The sequence below is a fragment of the Medicago truncatula genome, chromosome 7 (genome assembly GCF_003473485.1).
Source record: "Medicago truncatula cultivar Jemalong A17 chromosome 7, MtrunA17r5.0-ANR, whole genome shotgun sequence".
Classification (NCBI taxonomy): Eukaryota; Viridiplantae; Streptophyta; class Magnoliopsida; order Fabales; family Fabaceae; genus Medicago; species Medicago truncatula.
In genome coordinates this window covers 34,831,386-34,856,195 of record NC_053048.1, presented here as the reverse complement: position 1 = coordinate 34,856,195, position 24,810 = coordinate 34,831,386, and the positions used below count along the sequence as shown (strand labels likewise).

Here is a 24,810-nt window from a genome sequence, read left to right as displayed (position 1 = left end):
GCTGAGTTCATTTCTTTGAAAGAAGATATGTTGTTCATGCTTTTTGATTCATTTGAATGAATCGATATTCAAATTGGGATTCATGTCTAAATAACTAGACATATTCAACTTATATTTTTACTATTGCTTGCCTTTAATTTAAAAATGTATTTTTATTGATCATGAATCTTACATCTTATAATAAAATTTGAATTACAATTCAAATAGTAGGTAATCTCATACACTGTTTGAATATCATTTTGTTAAGTGTTGAAAAGAGTGTCCTTGGACTTTGTTTTGCTAATCATCCTTAATAAAAACCTAGAATTGAATATATGAAGGTTAGGATCAACTTTGAGGGACCAACCGGAATTAAAAGAAAAGAACTTGAATACAACTGAAAGCTATGAAATAATTTCTTGAAACTTAATCACTCCCTTAAAAGTGTGAAAAATGTTCTTTTCATTTCCAAAGTTTTTGGACACTAGTTAACATGACCCTTTATTATTTTTGGAATGAAAGCTATGAATAGTTTAGAAGAAATAATATGAACTCACGTTAAAGTGACTAAAATTAAAAAGACAGACCGTGGAAGATGAAAAAAAGGATGGCGCCACACTAAATTTTAAGAAAGAAAAAAAAAAGAAACAAAAGAGACAAGTCAGGTGTAGAATCGCCACAAAGGTATGAAAACCTTTGATTAAGTTCCAAGCAAGCGGTCTTCAGCAAGATACAAGAGCCACCAAGCTCTCCAAAATGCAAATTGCATAAAAATATCCTTGATTGAAGTCTTACAAACATGTATTTACCAATAGCGTTGATAAGTGCATTTACATAGAAAATAACCTCAAACTAGGAAATAAATTCTCACTAGCTATTATAATGACTTGGAGTACTAATTGACAACATTAAGTTAGGCTAGAACACTAAAAAGGTCACAAAAATTTCAGTCTAAAAACAGTACGAAAACTGATTCTAATAAAATAGATAAAACTTGGTCTTCTTGATTAGATGCAGTCCATGAATGCTTCTTGTATCTTTACTTGAGCCTCCCATTGTGTCTCCACTTCAATATGGACTCGAAGCATATTCATTAATCAAATTAATTAGGTGACGTCATTTTCATGTTTTAGCCTCAAGTTTCATTCCTAGTTTCTCATCAATAGTCCAAATAATTGAAGTGGAAGGAAATATGTACAGCAAAGCCATATCCAAAAGGTGGTGGGTAAACCGATGAAAATTTAAAGCCATGAAAAGAGAAACCTCAGTGTTTCAAATTGATAACACGCGTCACCCTTTCAAAGAATATGGGGCACATGGTTGGACTGAACATGATGTCTTCCCTCATCCATTCTGGTGCTAATCTTTCAAGTGTGCCTAGAGATAGAACATGGTATAGCAGTTCTGCTTCCTCTCCAGGGGCTCTGCTAATCCATGATATACTGAAGGAGTAACCTATCATCAAGACAATAAGAACATTATAGCCAAGCACTTGTAATAAAATGTTGAACTTTATTTCAAATTTTAACAATAAAATGAAGTAGTGAAGGCCCTCGAGTACCATGTATCTAGTATAGGTTACTGTCCATGAATTTTTTACTGAACTGAATTTAGAAAAAAAAGAGGGGGAAAGAGGGATATTATTAGTTAAAATGACACTAATGACTAACAACCCACGGGGGGATTTGAATTCCATCAGTTGAAGTTATAATGTTATACTTTTACCACTGAGCCAACACCTGATGGACTGCCAAGCTAAAAATAGAAAAAACAAAACTTTCAAAGTTTAAAGCCAATAATGATACACAAGCTGATTGGCTTTTACATGATCAAAGCATTTAAAACATACAATTGAAATTTTTGTTTAGTCTCCCATACAACAACTGTTTGTTTAAAGAGAAAAAAAGAGTTAGAAAAATAAGAGGATGAAATATTGGATGAACAGAAGAGGAATTTGGAAGATGTGCAAGGCAGAATGAAGATATATGCAGACAAAACAAGGAGAGATGTACCCTTGATTGGGTTTGTTTGAAGGTTCAACCCTACTGGCTGCAATCATAAGTGCAGAGGCGTACTGATTTGCCAATTGCATTTCTACCAGCAATGAAAACAACAAAAAGCCATTTCTCAATAGCTGGAGTTGGCTACATAGACCAAACTGTCAAAATGTCCTATTGAAAACCATATATAAAGGAAACCCATTTAAATCTAAGTCCTTTATTCATGTCTATAGTATGTTTAGGTCTCCTTTGACCTATAACAGTTTACCCTCCATCCTATTTATTCTGCCAATGAGGCTCCGAAAAGTCTCCTCCACACATGCTCAAACTACATAAGGCCAATATTCCACCATCTTTTCCAAAATAGGGATTAACCAAATTTCATTCCTAATCATATCGTGTCATGCACATTCACTCATCCTTGTAGTTTTCTTGTGTTTTCAATATTGAGCTTTCTTTTCTGTTGACCTCTACCACTACAAATTTAATCTCATACGAAATTGCAAATTGCAAGTCTAGCAGTCCCGCAATAAAATTATCCCTTAAATATGACTGGTGCTTTTCTCATTCAAAGCACCAGTTGATTTCATCCATCCCACTTGAATCCAATAGTTTATATTTCCCAATTAATTTGTATGATGGGTCCAATATATAAACCGCAAGATCTATGGAATGGTCTCCAATTCACCTCTACACAAGAATTAGTATACTTCCTAGTTCCTACTAAAACTTACGATACATATACTCCTTTTTACTCCAGTTAAAAGAAAAATCACAAGCTTTCCAACTTGTCTTCAAATCTTTAGCTTATCAATTTATCCTCTTGAATCTCTAGTAGAAAAAAACCATATTATCTACAAATAGTATACATCATGACAGTGGCTAATCGATATGAAGATCGAGTTAAAGAGATGGACTCGGTTGATTCTAGAGCAGGCCAATAGTAGTAAGAAAATATTTTGTGGCACCACCTTGTGTTCTCACACCAGTCATGCTTGAGCATACTATTACAATTGATATTTCATGGTATTGGTCTTTCCATTTTCAACTGCCAAGTTATGGTCCTGGCAATTTTAAATGCTTTCAAATGAATTCAATCATAACCTGGTTATTGCTAGCCATTTCCACTTGCCACTTCTCTCGCATCAATATATCACCAACAGTATCCCTCAAACCCTTATTTAAAGAGAAAGTTTTACAATTCTGAGATTAGATTGAATCATATTTGAAGAATTTTAAAATTAGGGAATAAATATCATTAAACAAATGTAACAGTTTGATATTTGATAGTAATCGCTCTTAAGCTAGCACTCAAGCTCATTAAAGTATCGAGTCTTCTTCACACAACATATACCCTGATTTCTAAATTCTTTAAATTTTAAACATCTCATTGCCCATTAATGTAACCTTACTAGAGCGTCTAAATTCGTATAATTACATTTATATGCATTTCTGTACTGAAAGATACGGTGTACTGACATCCTGCTGCACCATTGCCAGGATAACATTGAATTAAAGCAAATTGTATGGAAATACTTTGCAAAAACTCCATATATTAACAAAGTAATAGTCAATTAATAAAATAGAATCTTCCCAACATAACCAGATTAAAACAATATAAAAAAGTAGTATAATATTCCAGATAATTGTTAGCGCAAAAACATGGTATAATAAGACTAGGAAATAATAAGAAAAGGACACTGTTCACAAAATAATAAGATTGAATCATATATAAAATTGTTAACTCAAAAGTATGAATTACCACTTGATTGATGCATTGCAGAGAGACATAATCGTCCAGTTTGACAGTCAGTGGATAATTTCATATCCAATGTATACTCAAAAAGAGCGTGAACAAGCCAGTTTTGATGATCACTTTCTTGTGTATCAACGCCTGTAAAACCCAATGAAGGATAAAAAAAAAATATTGCTAAAACCCCATTGAAACAGTTCACATGTAAAGATGCATGAATACTAATTACTAACACCAACCTGATTGATCATTAGCCTTAGAAGTAGAGCACTCCTGCCGCTTTTCAAAACAAAATGCGATTATATTTAGGTGCTTAATGTTTCCATCAAAATAATAAAATGAAATGTGCTTACAAAATTATAATTTCTATTCATATTCATATATAAATGAACACATGCAAATATATTCCAATTTAAGGGTTCTAATTCCTCACCTTATTGGAAGCATTCTCCTTGAGAAAGCTTCGTGTTGACTCTCTATCCACAGAATTACCTTCATTTTCAGATGGTATACACCTTGCTTCTATGTCCAATGCATCCTGTTCCTGCCTCATACGTTTTCTTGTCATTCTTATAGATGAGTTATTGGAGGTATTGTTCACGACTTTTCTGTTACTTAAATCACCGGAAGTTCCTTCATTCAGAAGCTTTTGCAACTTTTCAACTTCTTCAAAAAGAGCTTCATCTGCCAAATGTTGACAACCAAATCCTCAGTAAAAAATGATATAAATGGAATAAATTTAAGGACAAGGAAGAACACAGAGAAGAACACTGTGAACCTACGTTCACAAATCATAACACAATTGAACATGATCAAATTCTGACCTAGAATAAAGATTCCTGCAGAAGTTCCTATGATAAAGATCAACTAGGTAGTCATCATAATGGAGAGCACCTTGCCTTACTACTCCATTAAGGACTTAACCAAAAATAAGAGAAGTAACTAAAACAATTTCAGACTCAAAGCAACAAACTAAAAAACTATACTTACGTTAGATTCTCATGCAAGTCAAGAAACGCCTGAAAGATAATAACTTTCATTATTTGCTTTTTGGGATGGATAAGTAAATCACTTGGTAATTCTGAAGAACCATGAATATCCCGTCGAAAAGAAAAATCAGGTGTTCTTTACTGAGTCGGTAGATATTACTGATATAAGCACATTTTTTAAGTTGATAACTTATGACCTTTGAATTTGGTCTTCTGAACTAACTCAACCCCAAAATCCAGCTTTGGGATAAGGGTTGCCCGCCAATTCATAATTACTATTTGGGCCACATAACTAGTCAATGTGGGATTTTCATCACACTCCTTCACGCCCAAGATTAGACATTTAGAGCATAGAATTTAAATTGCTCATCCACAGATGCCTTGATAACAGGTGACCTAATATATAAAATGAGCTTTGATACCATCAGAAGTTGGGCTTTAGGCCTAACTCATCCGAAATCATTCAAACATAAAAATAAAAAAACTTGTGATCATAATGATAATAAACTTCAATTATTATGAAAGATATCAGATAACATCCCGTGATCACCATGCCAATAAACTAAGATCTTGTAAGTACTATTTTCAAGTCTAACAGAAAATCTTTGATCAACATTTGTACTATGATATTATTTAGCAGATATTTTCAACAACCACAAAAAAGATTGAGAGTCTCACTCTTCTTCTTTTCCTCCAATAAAAGCCTTTGATGTTCAACCAGTTCATTGTCTTTGGCAACCCTGGATGAGAAAAACAAATTTAAGTCTTCCATAGTCCAACACACACACACACGCAACATCCACCACCACAAATAAATAAAAAATACATAGATTTATATATATATATTGGAAATAGTATCCGGCCCAAAGACCACCTAATTTGGGGGACCAATCCCACCATCTACTAGCAGGGGACCAATTGAAGTCGGAGTAAAGCCCTGTATGGACTTATCCAACCCAAGAACTGTTAGCACATTGAACTTACGATCTTAGAGAGGAGCGCACTCGCAAGTCCCAATTTATACACCACCAGGCCAAAATTGAATCATAATACACCAAATCGCTATTGTTGGTATAAATTTTTCAAAAACCCTTTTTTCAATTAATATCCATAAAAATCTACAAAATAAAGAAAGGGGGTATGAGTAGAATATTCCATACCTAACTGAAGTCAATTCATTACCCAAATCATTGATTTGTCCAAGAAGCTTATCATTTTCAGTCCTCAAGTGATCTATCACTTCTTCCGCAGCTGTAACGCAAATTAATTCACACAATCACAAAGAATTACACTTCCTAAATAACTATTAGTAATTAAATTAACTTAAATAATCACACAAAGCACAGCACAAGCGTGTAGAATGAAGAATGAAGAATAGTACCAGAGACGAATTTGAGGAATTTGAGTTCTTGTTCCTTGTTAACATCTTCCAATTCGGAGAGTTTGTTAGTCTGCAACAATAAATAGGTCAGTGAGTAACAAAAAAGTTAAAAACGAAGAAGAGAGAGAGAGAGAGAGAGAGAGAGAGAGAGAGAGAGAGAGAGAGAGAACCTTGAGAGTGGTGTATTTGGAGTAGAGTTTTTTGTAGAGAGCTTCCATTGTTTGGGGAATTAGGGTTTTGAATTTCGATTGAAAGGACGGAACAGTTTTCAGCTAATTTTGAAATTTGAAAGAGTTTGGATCTGATTTCTCTCTCGCGGGGTTTCTTACTTTGTACAAAATTTTGTAAGTGAAGTAGAGGGCAAAATGAAATTAACGACTAAATAGGATGAAAAAAAAACTTCTATCATAAAATATTGCAATTACCCCTAAAAATTTGAGCAAAGCAAAAACTCTCTTCAAATTGTAAACTTTCAACCAAGTGCAATGGTATGTTGAATGTCATTTTTAACACTTAAAAACATGCAATTGTGTCTTGAAAGTTGAGGAAAAATGAGGTGGAAGAGATTTTGGTGTTTTTCTCCCATCAATGTAACTTTACTTCATAAAATGAGTATGTATTCATTGTTGGTATTTTTTTAATCAATTCATTGTTGGTCTAAAATGATTATGTATGCATTATTTGAAGTATATAATATTAGAGTTTTGCTAGCAAGTGCTCCAAAGGTGTTGTTTAAAGAACACATAAAAAGAAATTTTATCTTAGAAAATACAAATCATATACATGTAAAAGTCATAATTACGTAATTTTTAATGTAAAAATTACTACTTTTAAATAGGGCATTGTTTAGCATTTCTCATAATACTATTGTCGTGTATTTTCTTTGTTGTGAACAAGTTATTTGGTTCAAATTAAGTATGTATACACAGAGCCATCTTAACAAATTCATAGGCCCGGTTTTAATTTTATAAGGGATGCAAAAAAAAAAAAAATTCTGGGCCCCAAAAAAATAAATAAGTTATTTAAAAAAAATAATTAAAAATCACACTTTGGTGGGTCTTGAACACATGACCTCACACTCAACAAAAAATTACCATGCCACTAAAGCAAGCTGTGTAAATTAAATAGATTTGCTTTTAATATATATATAATCATTACTTTCGTGTCTTACATATTAAAAAAAATATTTTGGGCCCCAAAAAATTGGAGGCCCGATGTCGTCGCTCAGCCTCGACGGGCTATAGGCCGGCCCTGATACATTGTTAATATGTATGAGATAAATTGTGTGTTAATATGTCAATTTTCATGACAATAAAATTCAGGCAAAATCCCTCATGAAGCTAGACATGTAGAGGAAGATTATCTATAATGGATGGAACATTATTACGGTGAAAAATCGTGGAGAATTACATCTGTAAAGTTAATATCCCAAGAAATAATTGTAGTTAGGAAGAAAATTTTCATCTTAACAATCAAATGATCGATACTAAATTATATTTCTCTTTTGCTCACATTATTTCTTTTTTTAGATTAATTCTTCATTGTCTAAGAGGAAATTGCACACAATCTTTTCATAGACTTGTAGTATTGACTTATTCCATGGACTCTCTTTTTCTTCTTCCAGAGCATTTTTTCATCAAATTATTCTCTTGTTCTTCTTTGTTCCTTCAAACACTTCTCTTCAATTGCATTACTAATATTCTTCACATGCTCCTGATATTAGACTTCTTTCTAAATGTTTGGTATAGACACAATTAAATTGTGATGTTTGATCTCTTCTTTGAATATTACAATATATTATAATCGTAGACAATCCAATATGGACAATACTACACTATCCTAATTGCTATCCTATTTTGATTTCTCAAACAAGCTTTAATTACTTGACTAATCTTGTCCTGATTTCATCATAGACCTAAATTCTTCATAATCCACAAACCCATCTCCATTCTTATCAACCCCTTTGATCATACGCTTGCATTCTCCAATACTACAATGATCAAATCCTAAATTTATCAGAACTCTCTTAAGTTCCTTAGCTGAAATTAGACCATTCTTATCAGTGTCAAAGACATGAAAAGCATCCATGAGATACTCATCTTGCTCCTTGTCATTGGCACAACCAAACTTGCCTTCTTTGTCATCCATAACAACCATGAATTCCTCCAAATCTACAAACCCATCTCCATTTGAGTCCAAAACATTTACCATACCTTCAGCTTCTTTAGCAGCTATGCTATCTTTGCATCCCAAACATGAAAGTAACTCACTTAGCTCACTGGTTGATATCTTGCCATCTCCATTAGTGTCGATCAGCTTGAAAACTTGTTTGAACTGATTAGACATCTCCATATCAACAAAAGAAGATAATCTTGTGTTAGGTTCTCTTATAATGTTCATGCTTCTTGGTTGATTGAAGAGGAATTTGGCCTTTTTGTTGAGAAAAGTGAAGCAAGTCTCAAAAAGTCCTAACATAACTGTTACCTAGTTTGAACTAAGGATCAAAGTAATGGAAGGAGTTATAACAGTGGAGTTAAAAATCTGGTGAATGAGAAAATACTAATATAGCAACTAATATACTAACATTTCTATGCAAAAAAAAAGGGATATATATATATATATATATATATATATATATATATATATATATATATATATATATATGTGTGTGTGTGTGTGTGTGTGTGTGTGTGTGTGTTGTGAAGTTGATAACTTATGGTATATTGAACTCAATAAAAGAAAAGCTATCAGTTTGAGGCTAACATGTTTAGCTTCATGAAGTCTTCGACGGGAGCAACTCCAACTATTTTTCTACACTTTATAGAGGAACCTGAAATTATGTTCACAAAACACATGCACTAGAAAAATGGATAAGTTTTTGGACTGGTTCTTTTTTAGTTTGATTAGGTCTTGTTTGGTGTGTTGTTGAAAAGTCATAAAAATCACACTAATATAAAATGCCGGCAAATTTCACTTCCGTTTCAGATGTAGTCAGGCTTAGACAAGTAGACAACTGCTTAATTTGTTTAATTGTTCTCTACATGATGTTAGTTCCGCAGGACTGCAACTAGATTGATGATTTGTATTTGGATCTTGTGATAAAAAATAGACTAACATCTTATTGGAGAACTTGTTTGCAAAAAGTAATATAGATTTGAACCTTCGCTTGAGTGAATTTGAGTACAAGTAATTTTTTTTGTCTTACTAATCATTATTACCAAACTCAATTCTATTGAAAATAGCAACTTCGGCAACACAAATGTTTGTTGCACCACAGCAAGAAAATTAATCACCAATAATATATAACAAGAAAATTATCAAACTTAACAAAACAGAGAAATACAGGTTGTGATAGGAAACTCATTCTTTTAAAAATTGAGAAGTTAAGCATACAACATTATACCTCTTGGTAATACATATCAATTCTGATTAGAAAAGCTAGGCTTCTAAAATGCAGAAATTGAAAGGTGTACCTAAACATAAATCGCTACTAATTTTGGGTTCACTATCAAACTCTATTTTTGTCACGTGATCAAAGGCGAGGGGTGAGAAAGAAAATATGAACAAAAAGATCTACACAAAAATCCTGCATCTCGAAAAGCAGGGCCAATCTTACTAAAGCGATCAACATGACCGTAGTAAAAGAGGACCAACCGATAAACTAAGCATATCACTGAGAGCAACTTGGACCTCGGTTGATCCATGTTCACAACTTATCAAGCTTGAGAGAAGAGGGAAAAAATGCACCAGATTCTTCTCAAAAGAACTATCTCCCAAATTACTAATAGTCTGAAGCGTGGTCACAATGAGTGGTGCACGAGCAGCTAACTCTCTTCGTTTCCCAGAGCCTAGAGGAATTAACCAATGTTGCTGTCTGCCATGAGAAGATTCAGATACTTGTCCAGAGCCAGAGCCTGAGCCTGCTACTTCAATATAAAACCCTAAGACCTCCTGACAAAGCTGAACTAGATGAGTCTCAACCTCGACCTCCTCATAGCTTGGTGGTCTGTCCACAATGAGGTTCTGTAAAAATGTGATGCACATTTGGTAGGACTCATTCTCAAGTCTTAACAGTGGAGGGTCTTGCATTTGGGTCATAGACCCAAACTCTTGTAACTTTGAGCGTAAAATAGTATTGCTGTTAATCTTGTGAGCATGTGAAGCCACATTACGCATAGCATCAAAGAGGACTAGCATGGCTTTCGCTGAAAGTTGACTTCGGTATATGTTATAAATCTCCATCACAGCCTGTCAATTTCAGTGAGAGTTAATGTTAATATTTTAGAAAAACAAATATATCTCTATTCTATTTCTATGGCAGATATAACTGTGTTTGTCAGCGCACAATTTGAAAAAAATAAACTGATTGAAAAACATGTTTCGTCCCCGTTGATGCAGATTCCTAAGAGTAAAACTATAACTACAATAGAAGTGCTAAAATAGTGATATGAAGACTATAAAATATTTGCAATGAAATTTCCGTAAAAATATTAATAAAAGACATTTTAAGCAAAACATCAGTTATAAATTCTTGTTCTGTTTCTATGATACTCTTTTTTGGTATGGAGGAACATAACGAAAAAACAACCTGAATCAATAAAAGCTGAACAGCTGCCCGACATTTTGCATCAGATAAATAAGCATAAAGACGGTCAGTCCTTGGGCTTTCTGCATTATCATGTGAGCTAGACTCAGCAGGATCTCTGTCATCTTCAGCTTTTGAAGTATGCTGATCATTTCTAGTCACAAAATCTCCACCATCGAGGAATGAAAAGTCGGGGAGTGTTGCATTTGCTGCATCCTTTAGTGACAAAACCACTTCTAACCACTTCTCATCGGAAAACAACTCCCCAGCATTACTCATCAAACGAACAAATGCCGCAATACCAATGCCAGCCAGGCTTTGATGAGGACGCTTTATAAAGCTTATAAGGAGCATCAGCACCTTCTTTAAAAGTGGGTTAACAGTGCTGTAGAAGTTGATAAAAAGATCTACAACCAATTGGAGGGCTAACGTGCATGTTTCATAGAGCCATGCATCTTGATCAAGCTCACCATCAGTCTCCACTTCACTGACCTGGGAGCTATTCCCTGAAGGATCAATAGCATGACGAACATAATCGAAAATCGGGAATAGGACTGATTCAAATACTCTTTCCCATAACGGCAGTGAAAAGAGGTGGCCATGGTTGCGTAAGGTTTCAAATAGGACTTGCAAAGCACTCTGCCTTATCTCAGACCTTGGGTCAAAGCTAAGCTCAGACAAACCTGCACAAAAGAGATAATGACTAAGCACAGATGAAACCAGCTACGCTTCTTACAACTAGAAAGAAGGGTCGCGGATACTGGATATTAATAATCAATGTCTTAAAAACCTGACCGAACCGGCCCGTTCAACCAGTTGACCTGGGAACTAGCCAAATCACTGATGGGTTCAACCTCAGTGGAATCACAATCTAATGAAACCGAATTAAACCGAGGTTGAATTGGTTGAACCGCTGCTCAACTAGTTTTCATGCTGCTTTATTTTTTATTTTTTACTTTTGTAATACTTTTTTACTTATTTATTAGCTAGTTCAACTGTGGTCAAACCGGTTGATCTACTTAAACCATAATCTGGTAGTCTTCCTGTCCGATTTTTAAAACATCGCCAAAGTACTAATCTTGTGAACAAGTTATGAAACAAAGCCAACTATTTTTGCTCTAATTTATAGCTAGACAAACTTAAAAAAAGTCCTTACCAGCCAATAAAGGAAACCAGAAATAGAGATGATCGTCCTTATCCGTCACCTCTCCATTATCGTGTCTCCCCTCTTTTCCAGTTCGAGGTGAAGCTGTGGAAATCTTTCCAGAAGTTTCCTTTCCTTTATTCCTTGACGAAGAGCCAAGGTCTCCTTCAGCTAGTTTTGTTGCACAGAATCGAAGGAAAGTGATGGCATTTAGGCTAATCTCTTTGTTAAATCTACTATTGGTGAATGCAATTAGACAATTGACACAATCTGTAAAGGTGGTAGTTTCAGTCTCAGTGATGTATGGAAAGTAATCTCGAATAATCTTCTCAATAATTTCAAAAGCCAAGAGTACAATGTTTTTGTGATCATCATATGCCGCTGTTGTAAATACCTGATATCAAGTCCACAAGAAATGAGTTAAAGAAAAAATTAAATATTTTCTTCACCGGATAAACTCAACAACAACATCATCTGTGAGAATTGGAGCTCTCTACCGAGAACATAGATTGAGTAGACGTACCATGAACATGCTCTTCCATCCTGATTTAACATTGTTGACACGAGATAAAACCATTTGAGAGACACATCTGATAATAAGCTCTCTAATTTCAACAGCACTACTCTTTCTCATAACAATCACAAAAGGCTTCATAAATTCATTTTGGAAATTATAGTTGGCCAACTCTTCCCGCTCAAGAAATTTCATTGACAACTGACGCAAGGAATCCATAGCAAAAATTGCAATCGAAAGATTTCCTGAACAACCAATGGTTACAAAGAAATCTGAAAGAACGTGCCAGATGCTTGACCACACAAGCCGGATACGGTTCATATTATAGTGCCTGTTACAGAATATTAGTGTCAAAAATCAAATAATATAACTTTGACAGCAGTAAAAAAACTTCAATTCATTAACCAATCATGAACCACAAAATCATAAGACAACGTTTAATGCTGTCCTGATTTTTTTTCAGATGAATAGCACCTTCTCAACTTCATCTTTGGTGAAACTTGTAAGTTTTCCTTGTTAATAAAAGAAAAAACCTTACAAATTGTTATCCAAAAAAAGGTCTCATCACATGCAAAATCTCATGTTATTTTACAACAATTGAACGGGAAAATGACCAATTTTTCCAACCTACAATTTGTTTTGCAATAGATGGGGATTTAAAAGAGGCAATAAATTATAGCAAGCAATCAAAGCCACAAAGTCACTTCCCATAAGATCAAGGTTCCAAAATTATATTCAATTTGTTGTTGTAAATCATATTCCTCAACCCATAAAAACCGAGACACAAAAAAGAGAATAAAGTTCAGAGAGAGCAGGGAAGTAGCATGCATTAACTAGTAGGAAAGATAGTACATACGCAATCTCCACTATCTTCGTAAGACTGAAAACCCGCGGATCAGATGGTGATCTCAGTTCCTCCATGGAGACCTTGCATAAAGCCTTAACAAAGTCTATTATGGCCTCACTATTCAACTTTTGACTCCGCGTGAATATGCGATTCATTTCTGAGCTTCCAACTTGTTCCAACATATTCAAGTTAGAAACTAGACTGTTCACCTGTTCTGATGTGATAGCTCCAGCAGCATTACTGCCGATTCCAGCACTATCATATGAACCACGCATCAATGTGGTAGCTGCATACTGCATCCTCCCAGGTCCCTTCTTCTTCAAAACCGGAAGAATAGTTGTTTTAGTTTGCTTTACTTTTTCAGAATCATTCTGAGGAAAAGCAAAGAATGTGGCATCCGGTGGAGCCCCCTCTCCGAGAAGATGTAGATGCTCAAATCGGGAAACACAGGTCAAAATATGCTCCCAAGCTTCTTGTAGGTAATTCCCATCCTCGTCAGCAATAGCAACTATCGCCTATCAACAATTCAGAAGGAAAATCCAAAGTCAAATCCACAACCACAAGAGTTTAAAATTGGCTTTCAGATATTGTATAATGTATCCTATTCCTACACATGACAATTAAGTATAACGTCTCTTCAAATATAGCTCTCCTACAAAAGATTTTAAGCAAAGGCAGAATTTTTACATCATTGAGTTCGCAACGCTGTGTTTTGATTGAGCTCAAATAGAAAGGATGGCCACTTTTATTTTTATATATGTAGTGAAGAAATTACTTGCAAGGAATTCAGCTTTAGATGGGATATGGAATCATCAAGCAAAATTCATTACCCATTACTAGTCGCTACTTCTATTGTGCTTTGGTGTGGGTGTGTGAGCAAAATTCATCACCATGTTTACACTATTAAAGGGGAAGGAGATAGCAAAACTAAAACTCTTAATTAACCCTCAACTTGAAGCAGAGCAAAAAGGACTTGTATCATGAAAAATATCAAGGAACGAACGCAAAAATACAACATGAAGTATATCATTAAACATGCAACACAAAAAAAAAATTAATTTAAACAATGAAACAGATAGAAAACATCCATTTAAGAACAAGAAAAGGACTTCTATCATGAAAGGTATCAAGGAATGAACACAACAAATACAGTAGAAACTATACCACAGTGATGAAAGGGAAACACTAAGTCACACCAACACTGTCAGGATAGCAAAACGTAACAATAAGAATTACTAATTGATAATGACTTCAGCTAATTATGATGTCCACAAGCTGCAAGGAATAAATATAAATTTACCAACCTTGATTGCATCTACATTTTTCTGCTTAATATCAGCAGGAGAATGCAGGGAGGTAAACTTCGCTAATGAAGTCACAAAAGCATCCCGATGTGTCTTCATTGACATCACAGATGTAACATGAATAGCATAGCGGAAGCCTTCAAGACACAGAGCTATTACAATTTCATCATCACTTTGGTCAAGAGGAACGCTAAAAGCAGCTAACATTGGTGCCCAACACACCTCGATCATGAATCTAAGGATTACTACATCAGTTGCTGCATAATAGACTGACCTACAAGATTAAGCAAATAAATATCATATTTATGCATGTTGTATGAGAGGAACATTCTTCTCAAGTTTGAAATAGGATAAATTTCTATAAAAAGAAGAATAAATTAAAGAATTCTGCTTTTTACCCAAATGGATTTGCCCATTCCCAAAGTAAATGACCAAAATGCCCCTGCGTGAGTTAACTCACGCTAGTGTTAAATTTGCATGAGTTAAGTTACGCTGCGTGAGTTAACTCACGCTAGTATAAATTTCCAAATTTTTCACGTGACTTAGTATAAATTTCCAAATTTTGGACCTGGTGCTACTAGTAACCCATCAATGAATTTGATACTGTCTCCAATAAAGCGACCTCAGCTCTCACGTAACCGCACCAACCTATTCATGTTGATACTGATTTGATTCTGGCTTCAGTTTGCATATGTGATATTTTAAACTTAAACCTTCAAACTCTGATAGATTGAAGAAGAGCGGCTAGCAGGAATATTGTGTGTGTGTGTGTGTGTGTGTGTGTATCATTTCTTTGTCTAGCTTCAAATTATCTATAGATAGATAATTCCCAGCGTAGTTTATGTGCGGTGAATGGTAATTGGTGAAAACTCAAGTGTGTCGCTGAAAATTTCTCAACTCTGAAGGAGCTATAATCCCATTTTGTTTCTATTGATTGAGTATAAAGAATGAAATCAAGCGTATTCTTAAATTAGAGTGTTGGTGTTATGCTGCTGAAAGTGAAAGTGGTCTAGCGGGACTTAACTCCCGTGAAAAATTGTTTTTTTTTTCATAACTAGCGTGAGTTAAGTCACGCAGGGGTATTTTGGTCATTTACTTTGGGAATGAGCAAAATCATTTGGGTAAAGAGCAGAATTCTAAATTAAAATTCCAAATACGTGATCTGATTCACATTAAAGTTACAAAAAAATAACATAAAAAGAAGACCACTGTGGATGCTTTGGATTGATATATTGAATGCACAGCTGACATTAACAATGCAAAAGCAACATGTAAGCACTCGTAAAAGTGGTAGTACCGATAAACGGCTTCAATGTAAACGAAAGGTGGCAACAGAAGGTATTTTGTGTCAAAAATAAAATAAGGATTATATATGAACTGAGAATAAAATATAGAAAAATATTATCATTGGAAAATACTGGAGAACATACTCAGTTTTGCGAGCTTTTTCTCTGAATTCTTCTTGCATACGACGGATCAGATCATCACTGGTCCCCATATGACTGTCCTCCCCACGCTTACGGACCACGATATTCAATATACTATCCAAGCCTAACAGTCTGTTGGGATTCACTGCTTGTACTTGTTGGTGTTCCAGATCAACATCTTTCATTTTGATCTCATTTCTAGATATTCTCTCAAACAAAGACCTCAAGTATTCCTCTGGTATATCTTTTCCATCATCTATGCCACGGTTGTTTTTTATGAAATCTTCAGGAGACATCTGCAAAATTCCGTAACCAAAATAAACTAACACATCACATCTATCATAATCATATGAGCATCAATTTTTAGAATTAAATGACCACACCTTATTCTTCACCATAGGATTGTGAGCGTCAGTGTTCAACAATATCACAGAATAAGCAAGGACATATGCTGTATCAGCACTAGAAAAGACTTTTGGATTACGTTTGCAATAACGTTCAGCAAACTTTTCCATGATTCGATCAATTTTTTGTGCCTCACCAGGCAATCTAAAACCTTGAAGAAACATCCTGATTGCCTCATCAAACTCCATCCCTTGAAAGTCAAAAGAATCCACATAGGCATGCATTACTTTCAAGGATAATTCTTCCCTTTCTCCAAGATAATCACCAATCAAGGTCTTGTTCAACCCAGATGCATCTTTAAGAAAAGCAGCAATATCTTCCGGTGAGTTGCCTACTTTGTGGGCATTGATGAGAAACTCAATTCCTTTCTTTGGCTTCCTATTAAAGAGCGATATACCTTCCTGCCATAAACTTTGCATTAGCTTCATAGAAGATGAACAGTTGAAGTAGTAACAGAGATCTGCTTTGTTATTCCAAAATTTATGCATTTGCTTACCTGAAGTTCTAGCTTATAAGCCCGGCGTTGCTCAATATTAGAAACATCAGATGCCTCATTGGATAGTTCAGAATGAGTATCTGATCCTTCAACTGGGTCTTCTCCATTACCATTTGCCATGGGAAAATCTCCAGCTTCATGGCCGTTATCAACTGCTTCAATTTTCTTGCCTGAATGAGGATCGGGAATGCGCATTTGTCTGTTCATCCAGTCTCCCATTGATTTTAAAACAGCAACCAAACATTTCATGGCTTCAAGTTTTAGAGTTGCCTCTTGAGGCGGCAAAACTGTGGTTGTTACACCAGGAGGGACACCTTGGGCGGTTTTAAGAAGTCCATTTACCATCCTAGAAGGAACATAATGATTAAATATTTAAAGAGAAAGTATAGTTTATATTCAATGATAGTCAATACAACCACACCCGAACCAGCATGAATAGTGTAAAAACCAACCCAAATACATAAAATGCTAATAAATTCGAAATCCATCTATAAATGTAAAATAGCACAGATGATTCATAAAGCTTAACAAATTATATTCCATAGCACACCTCTCAAATATGTTCGATGAATTGACATCACAATCATAGTTGATAAAAATGTCTACCAATATCTGTGAATCAAGACAAAGTTTCTCTAGAAAACGAAGCACAATCATCTTTTGCTGAAAATTAGGTTGAGCAACATTTTCTAGAACCCTGAGAACAATCATTGGGAAAAATACTCCAATTTCTGCTTTCAACCCAGCTCTAAATCTTGATACCAGACTGATGAAGATAGAGCATGATAACTGAAATACGATCATAAGAGTTGAAGCACTGTTCTTTAACAACGATAGGCATAAGTACTGCTTGATGGCACCCAAAAACCTGTTTTACCAGTCAATGCAAACATCAGTGTTCTTGTTTATCCAGAGAAGTATCACAATAAAGTAAACGCAAAATGTGTCATGTAGAGAGCAGAAAAAGTAAGATGATACAGTAATGAAATTAAAAGGGAAAATACTAAAAGAACAAAAAATCACAACATAATAGTAGTTTATCAATTAGAAACATAAAAGTATTTAAGCACAACGATAATAATCATATGCAATTGATGGATGTTGGTACGGGTGGGGAGCCAGGGTGAGCTAGCATCACAGAACTAAAAAGTAGTTCACTGTTATTAAAATTAAGAATGGACAGGGATGATGATTGACCAAGGCACTATAAGCAGCACTACTGCCATTTATATAGCCCACTTGGGATTTAAACACATCCCGCTCATGGGACCTTGGAGTGTCAAGTTAGATTCTCCCTGGTGCCAATTTCGGTGGGCGTTTGGCTTCTTAAAAAAAAAAACGCATCCCGCTCGTGCCAGGACTAGAAATTTGTAAGATCGGTCAATTGCATGTGATGTACATCAACAACACACAACTAAACAGTAGTTCACTGTTATTAAAATTAAGAATGAACAAGGATGATGATTGGCCAAGGCACTATAAGCAGCACTATTGCCATCTATATAGCCAACTTGGGATTTTAACACATCCCGCTCATGCCTAGGACTAGAAATTTGTAAGATCGGACAATTGTCGTGATGTACGTCAAAATCTGGTGTGGTATAAGTTCAAATCCACATTAAAATTGAGAACGGAATAAGCCTATCTCAGCCCTAAACCTAGCTCAAGGGAAGAGGATTAACGAAGTAATTATAGGAAGTACTTTGGCCATATTATCTAGAAAATACATGATCTTAACAGTGTTGATAAAATGCAATTGAATTTCTTCTTTTTTCTTGAATAGGAAAACCTTGCTAGTGGTGCACCTAACTTGCAAAGCCAAATTAACGCCCCTACAAACTATGTGTATCATCCAATAAGATTGGAAACCAAAACTTAGTACTAATCATTGAAAATATGAAAAAACACCAACAAAAAAATAACACCTTGCTAAAATCACTATATGCAGTACTTTGATCATCTATCTAGCCAATTTGGGGTTTTAGCACATCCCCTTCGTCCTAGGACTAGAATTTTTGACCTTGAGGTTTGTAAGATGTGGACAATAGCATGTGAGGTAGGTCAACATCAGCAGTGGCACAAGTACAGTTCCACATTAGAATTGAGAACAGTCCAGGCCTATCTCAACCCAAACTTAGCTCAAGGGAAGAGGATCAACGAAGCCATTGTAGGGAGTATTGGGTCAATATGCGATCTTAACAATGTTGATAAAATGCAGTTGAAATTCTCCTTGTCTTGAAATAGGAAAACCTTGCTGGTGGCACACCAACTTGCATAGCCAAGTTAATGCCTAGAAACTATGCTTAAGAGCCTAAAGGATTGCAAAACCAAAACTTAGTGCTAATCATTGAAGATATGAAAAAGCACCAAAATATCTATTACAATTTAAATTTGTTGCACGTGTTTGGATAATTTGGTTTGTAACTCTTATACATCTACTACATAAGTGATGCAAGTGCCATATTTATCAACATGACAAAAGGAAACTAGACTGACATGTCTCATATTGCACCTGTAAAAGCACACGACAAATTCTTCTTAATTACAAGTATACTGCTTCTACCTGTCCTCTAGTATTCATTCTCCCGTGCTCTCTCAGATATTCACTATTCTTCGCATGGAAAGGCTCGGCTTTGTTTCCCATATATCAATGTCAATTAAGTATTTTATTATGAAAGATCATCCATTTCCTTATTTAGTTGTTCGCTTGGTTTTATTAGTATTACCATCTTGGAAGTTTGAAAGTAATGATATAATAGCACAAAGTCCACATAATTTAGTCATGTCTACGAGCTCCAAATAGCATATTTAACTCATAACTATAACAGCTAGTCATCTACACTACAACTAAACCAAGATATATCTCACAACCCTAACTAATATAAGATGCTAACTCTTTTAAAGTTTGAACTGAATCCCCTAAATAAAAGTATAGCAAAATGAGAGAGAGAAAAAAGAGTATATCAACACAGAGTAAATAGAAGGTACACTCTACCTTTCACTAGTTCTGAAAACAGCTCCAGCATTCTCCAACAAAATTTTCAACAACTCCAACGCCACAATCTTCCCTCTCATCGACTGTGGATCAGCGGAGGTCTCCTTAGACGGCGACTTCATAGACAATTTACAAAGTGCCCTAAACACCAAAAAAGCATCTCTCCTCAGCTTATTCCCAATCTGAATCTCCAAATCATCATCCCTCTCCTCCACCACCTCCCCATCCACCAACTCCCCTTTCCTCCCTTCCAAAGCCGACTTATACATGCTAATCTCCCAATACTTTGCATCCAACATATCCTTATCGGTCGAATCCAACAAATCTGCAGGATTGGTAGTCTCCACTGTCGCAGTAGTCTGAAACGCACCATCATGAGCCATAGCTGCAACTTTACTCGGCGTACCCAAGGGATGCAAAACTCCATCTATATCTTGCATAATTTTTGTTATAAAACCTTGCACAAACACTGTCATAGAGCTATCAACATCAGATTTCTCCACTGGATCCATCAATTCCGCCACCACAATCGGCTGAATCGGAACAGTCGAAGAATCCGCCTCCATTCTCCTAAAAACAATCACTAACATCTGAATCAACGACGCTTTCGCAGTAGTTTGATTCACCACATTCTTACTTCCTAAATAGATATCATAACAAGTCCTCACAATCAAAAGCAAACAATCACCGTGAATCCGAAGTGAAATCGAAGTTACCGCAGATAAAAGCGTCTTCAACACCAAAAGCTCCATAGCATCATCACCTAGGTCGTGACATTTACACACCGATTCAATCAATCTCGCTAAAAACTTCGATTCAGGACATTCACCAGAAGCATCCGCTTCACCGCGGAGGTAACCTACAGCAATCAGCTTCTGAATCGCATCAACCGCCGGATCGGCGATCTTCAACACACTGGAGCTCGCCGCGTTGATGAGAGGAGATAGAATTGTTTCAGATTCAGCTAAAGAATACTCGATCGCTCCTCCGTCGTGAAGCGGTCCAGGTAGTGATACTTCCGGTTCACCGGAATCATCAGAATTCGGAGATTGAATATTCTTCGGTGAAGTGAGGGTTTCGGTGACGGATTTACACTCATGAGCGAGTTTAGCGTGTTTTCGCCAGGAAGCGTTTTTGAGGATTTTCTCGAGAGCAGGGACGATGACGTGGCTGAGACGGGAATCGGCTTCCGAAGAAGCCATTCCCGAGTTAGTTGAAAAGCTCGATTGAGTTCGTTAATGGCGGCGAGTTGACTCGCTGAAGAACGAGTTTGTTACGGGATCTGATCGTGGAGTGTAAGAGAGACTGTGGATGAAGATTGCTTTTGTGAGTGTAAAGTTTTCGTAACTGAAAGTTTGAAATTGGATTGACCGAAATACCCTTTATTCTTTGCTGTGAAGTGAAAAACTGTAACGTATAATGGTGGCAGTTATGACTATTGGATGAATTTTTAGTTGATTATTACATGCAGATGTAGATCTGAGTACAAGTCATAGACACAAGGGTGTGAAAGTCAATTTTGCGTGTTGCCATTTTCTTTAACCGTATTGGTGAGATTTGAATCTGCTATTTTTTTTTTTATGAAAAAACAAAGTTAATACGAAAAATAAATCAATAGCATAAGTTATGCTATATTGCTATGATTATGCTACAATAATACATCACCACATTTTGTGCTCTGATCCAGCACACCATTGGACCTGCAGACATATGTTCCAGCACATCTACTATTGTCTTTTGTTTGAAGGAATCTACTAGTGTCTTGTATTTTTTTTTTAAAGTGTCTTGTGTATTCTATATAGTCTAAATTTGTGTCTAATATACAAAAAAAAAAAATTAATAAAAGAAGAATCTAATGGATAATTTCATGTATATGTTAGAAGGTATTTATTTTCGCCTTTTGAAGATGTTGAGTCTCGACTAAAAGATTGAAGAGTAAATCCTGCAAACAAGATGCATCATTTAGCCTGGGAAAGGGTGACATTTTCCCGGTATGGGAAAGTTTGCTCAAGTTGTACAAGTGGCGGTTTCTACCTTTTTAAGTCCAAAAGAAGTTGGCATATTTTGTTCGTTGATTGCAACATACTTGTTTATCCTTTTCTGTCGAAGAAAGGTAAGTTTTTACATATATCAGTATTGAGGTGACATTTAGGGTCTATTTGGATGACAAAAGGAAAGAAAATATAAGGATTGAAAGTGAATAGAAAAGGAAAAGAAAGTGAGATGATTGTTTGGTTGTTTGGTATATGAAAGTGAAAAGAAAGTGAGAGGAAAGAAAGTGACATATTTTAGTAAATGACATAGATATCCCTACATTTGAATAAAATATGAATGTAAAATATTTAAAATATTTATACTAATATAAATATATACATATATTTATGGAATATTTTAAAATAAAATATTAGTGTATTGGTTATTTATTAATTAAATTATTGATTTAAGATTGTTATTAAATATTTGTTTCAAGTTGATTGTATAAACACTATTGTAAAAGTGTAGATAACTCATGCACATCTACCAAAGCAAGGGCATAAATGTCCATTTGATAGATTGAATGATCTCTTCCTACTTTCTTCTCAAATTTGGACCGAAAGATTTCTTGTTGTAGGACCTACCAAAATTGATCATTCTACATTCTTTTTTTAGTGTTCCAAACGGTGGAAGCCCAACTCCCAATAAACTTTCCATTCTATATAGCTTCTTTCCTTTTTCTTTCATTGGTTCCAAACACACCCTTAGGGTGGGAGAGGGAAAGAATTCCCCACCATATGAAAGTCACTTTGTGAAGGACATATGGTGGTTTAATGTGTCTGCTTTTTTTCAATCTCACCCCCTACTCTCATTAAAACAGATCATACACCCTCTGAAGGAAAATCAAATTCAAAACAGAATAAAGCAGCGGATAAAATTTTCGATTTTCTTTCCTTGGATCATTACGAATTACACATGAATCAATGATTCGATTGTTACTTTGAAGTGTGGAATCTGAAAGCTGGAATCACGATCACAACAAAGCCTCTAGCAAGTCCACACGAACAATACTCCTCCAAAACTCGGTGCTAGCCAATGAATCAGAAGTTTCAGAGAGCTAAGGTTTCTCCAAAAACGTGTAACCAAAAACTTCAGCACTAGGGTTCTATTTATAGAACTTCTAGCGTGCTCAGCAAGTCAAAAGTCACTATTGGGCTTCAGTAACCCCAATAACGAGTTTAGTAATTCTGCTAAATAATTAGCGTTATTTACTAAACACACCCCTTATATAAGTCATACTTATATATTTATCTTTTGTCCGTTCTTTGTGTGTGACTCTATAGGTTATAGTCACGTTGGCAATAATATTAAATCTAATATTTAATAGAATAAACAATGAGCGGTATCTAACGACACATAGTTGTTACCCAAGTGACAAGAATGTCAAGTGATATGACGAAACCTTTTCCATGATAATACTTATGTGTATGATTACTCATTTGTCCTAATATCTATATTGATCTCAAGGCATAGATTTTGTCACCCTTGTATAGATCAATATTTATATTTCTTGATTCCGAAATATACTGAATAACGAATAAGTCCAACATCTCATATTGACTTAGTTCGGCATGGCCATGCAGTTTTACAGTCATATTTCATCAAGAGGCCTGAAGATATATCTCCTGTTTATGAGGAGGGACAAATTTCATCTATGACACTCATGTCCCTCAACATGATTCATTAAGTACCCATCAACCAACGTTATGGTTATCCTTTTACAGACAACGTTAGAATGACAACAAAGCACTTGAGTCCACATCTACGGATCATAGTGATTTCAGGTCTAAGAATGATATACACTATTATTATTGTGAGAATATCTTATGACAATTTCATAACATACTATGTAATATTCTCACAGTGGGTCAATCCAGTATAAATATTACTCCTGATATTTATACCTATGTATAGACTTAATATCTCATATTTATGACCCATGAGATGCGGTCATCAGTCTACATGCATAATAGTCTCGACGCTTTATTATTATCCTTATTCATATTAAAGCTTGACTACAGATACATTTAAGAATAGCGTTTTTTATGATAATGTAATCTCATGATTAAGTCACACTTAATATATTATTACACGAACTATCTATTATAAGGACTTCATTAACATTATTATAAATATAATAAAGAGTGTCACATACTATTCAATAATAAAAGTTATGATACATAAGATAAGTTCAACATAAACTATTGGCATATAGGGCTTACACCAACACCCTCCCCCCATTATAATGACAGTTATGCCCCTAATTCATGAAAACAAAATTAGTCATTGGTTAAAGTTACATTTTTACACGCGGAACCTATTCACCAAAGATTGGATCTAATCTTATTCACTAGGCTTAAATCCCACCATGTGTAAACCTCAACTTTTTTCACCAAGCTTGAATTTCAACTTCATAACTAAGTATGAATCTGAAGCTCTTCACAACTCTTGAAGTCGAACCTATTAATCTCTAACACATTCATGTCCTTGAACCGTAAACAATCTATGTTGATTGTCTTCAACCTTGTCGCAGATCCGAGCTTGAAATCTGAACATCTTCACTAACCATGAATCTGAACCTCTTCACCATTCTTGAAGTTGGACCTCTTCACCCCTAACCCATTCAAGTCCTTGAATCGCAAACAACCCGTGCTGATTGTCTTCAACCTTGTCACATATCCAAGCTTAAAAAAAAAACATAAGGATTAAAATAATGACAAAAAATAGATTTAAAAAAAAAACATAAGGATTAAAATAATGACAAAAAATAGATTTTTATAATATTTCACACATTTTTGCACAATTTTATTAAAAAAATACATAAATTGACTTAAAAATAATGACAAAAAATGATGATTAAAATTTTTATAAAAAATAAAAATCAGAGAAATTTTTTAGAAGTATTAAAATAAAAATTTAACATAGAGATCAAATACATATTTTAAGTCAAATTTTCA

General features: G+C 35.0%; 3 protein-coding genes across 5 annotated transcripts; all 3 read right to left on the bottom strand.

The window, feature by feature from the left end:
• Positions 1 to 727: 727 nt before the first annotated feature.
• On the bottom strand, positions 728 to 6,595 carry LOC11426684 (uncharacterized). 3 transcript variants are annotated; one of them, XM_013593843.3, is made up of 8 exons: positions 6,273 to 6,579; positions 6,103 to 6,172; positions 5,882 to 5,972; positions 5,400 to 5,461; positions 4,166 to 4,416; positions 3,972 to 4,005; positions 3,742 to 3,873; positions 728 to 1,434 (listed from the first exon to the last, which is right to left on the bottom strand). In XM_013593843.3, the coding sequence occupies exons 1-8, from the start codon at positions 6,318 to 6,320 to the stop codon at positions 1,244 to 1,246; spliced, it is 879 nt and encodes a 292-aa protein (XP_013449297.2). In that variant the 5' UTR covers positions 6,321 to 6,579; the 3' UTR covers positions 728 to 1,243. The 3 variants fall into 3 exon arrangements, with proteins under 3 accessions (XP_013449297.2, XP_003623727.3, XP_039683716.1); XM_003623679.4 differs by having other exon boundaries at positions 730 to 1,434; positions 3,972 to 4,011; positions 6,273 to 6,570; XM_039827782.1 differs by lacking the exon at positions 728 to 1,434 and adding an exon at positions 1,465 to 1,734 and having other exon boundaries at positions 3,972 to 4,011; positions 6,273 to 6,595.
• Positions 6,596 to 7,515: 920 nt separating this feature from the next.
• Positions 7,516 to 8,718, bottom strand: LOC11430084 (probable calcium-binding protein CML18). Its single transcript, XM_003623678.4, has one exon. The coding sequence runs from the start codon at positions 8,575 to 8,577 to the stop codon at positions 7,990 to 7,992; it is 588 nt and encodes a 195-aa protein (XP_003623726.1). The 5' UTR covers positions 8,578 to 8,718; the 3' UTR covers positions 7,516 to 7,989.
• Positions 8,719 to 9,448: 730 nt separating this feature from the next.
• Positions 9,449 to 21,021, bottom strand: LOC11427277 (brefeldin A-inhibited guanine nucleotide-exchange protein 2). Its single transcript, XM_003623677.4, has 11 exons — positions 19,820 to 21,021; positions 17,375 to 17,692; positions 16,825 to 17,170; positions 16,307 to 16,729; positions 15,927 to 16,219; positions 14,497 to 14,770; positions 13,202 to 13,707; positions 12,355 to 12,676; positions 11,844 to 12,225; positions 10,691 to 11,370; positions 9,449 to 10,350 (listed from the first exon to the last, which is right to left on the bottom strand). Exons 1-11 carry the CDS (start codon positions 21,019 to 21,021, stop codon positions 9,727 to 9,729), a joined length of 5,370 nt encoding a protein of 1,789 aa, XP_003623725.1. The 3' UTR covers positions 9,449 to 9,726.
• Between the last annotated feature and the right edge of the window lie 3,789 nt (positions 21,022 to 24,810).

Excerpts from the sequence above, each read along its gene's own strand:
- LOC11426684 (XM_003623679.4), bottom strand. The coding sequence starts at position 6,320 with ATGGAAGCTCTCTACAAAAAACTCTACTCCAAATACACCACTCTCAAG. Across the intron at positions 5,973-6,102 it reads ATTCCTCAAATTCGTCTCTG|CTGCGGAAGAAGTGATAGAT; the intron begins GTACTATTCTTC and ends TTTGCGTTACAG. Across the intron at positions 3,874-3,971 it reads TAAGGCTAATGATCAATCAG|GCGTTGATACACAAGAAAGT; the intron begins GTTGGTGTTAGT and ends TGGGTTTTACAG.
- LOC11430084 (XM_003623678.4), bottom strand. The coding sequence starts at position 8,577 with ATGTTAGGACTTTTTGAGACTTGCTTCACTTTTCTCAACAAAAAGGCC.
- LOC11427277 (XM_003623677.4), bottom strand. The coding sequence starts at position 21,021 with ATGGCTTCTTCGGAAGCCGATTCCCGTCTCAGCCACGTCATCGTCCCT. Across the intron at positions 16,730-16,824 it reads CTTATAAGCTAGAACTTCAG|GAAGGTATATCGCTCTTTAA; the intron begins GTAAGCAAATGC and ends AGTTTATGGCAG. Across the intron at positions 13,708-14,496 it reads AAAATGTAGATGCAATCAAG|GCGATAGTTGCTATTGCTGA; the intron begins GTTGGTAAATTT and ends AATTGTTGATAG.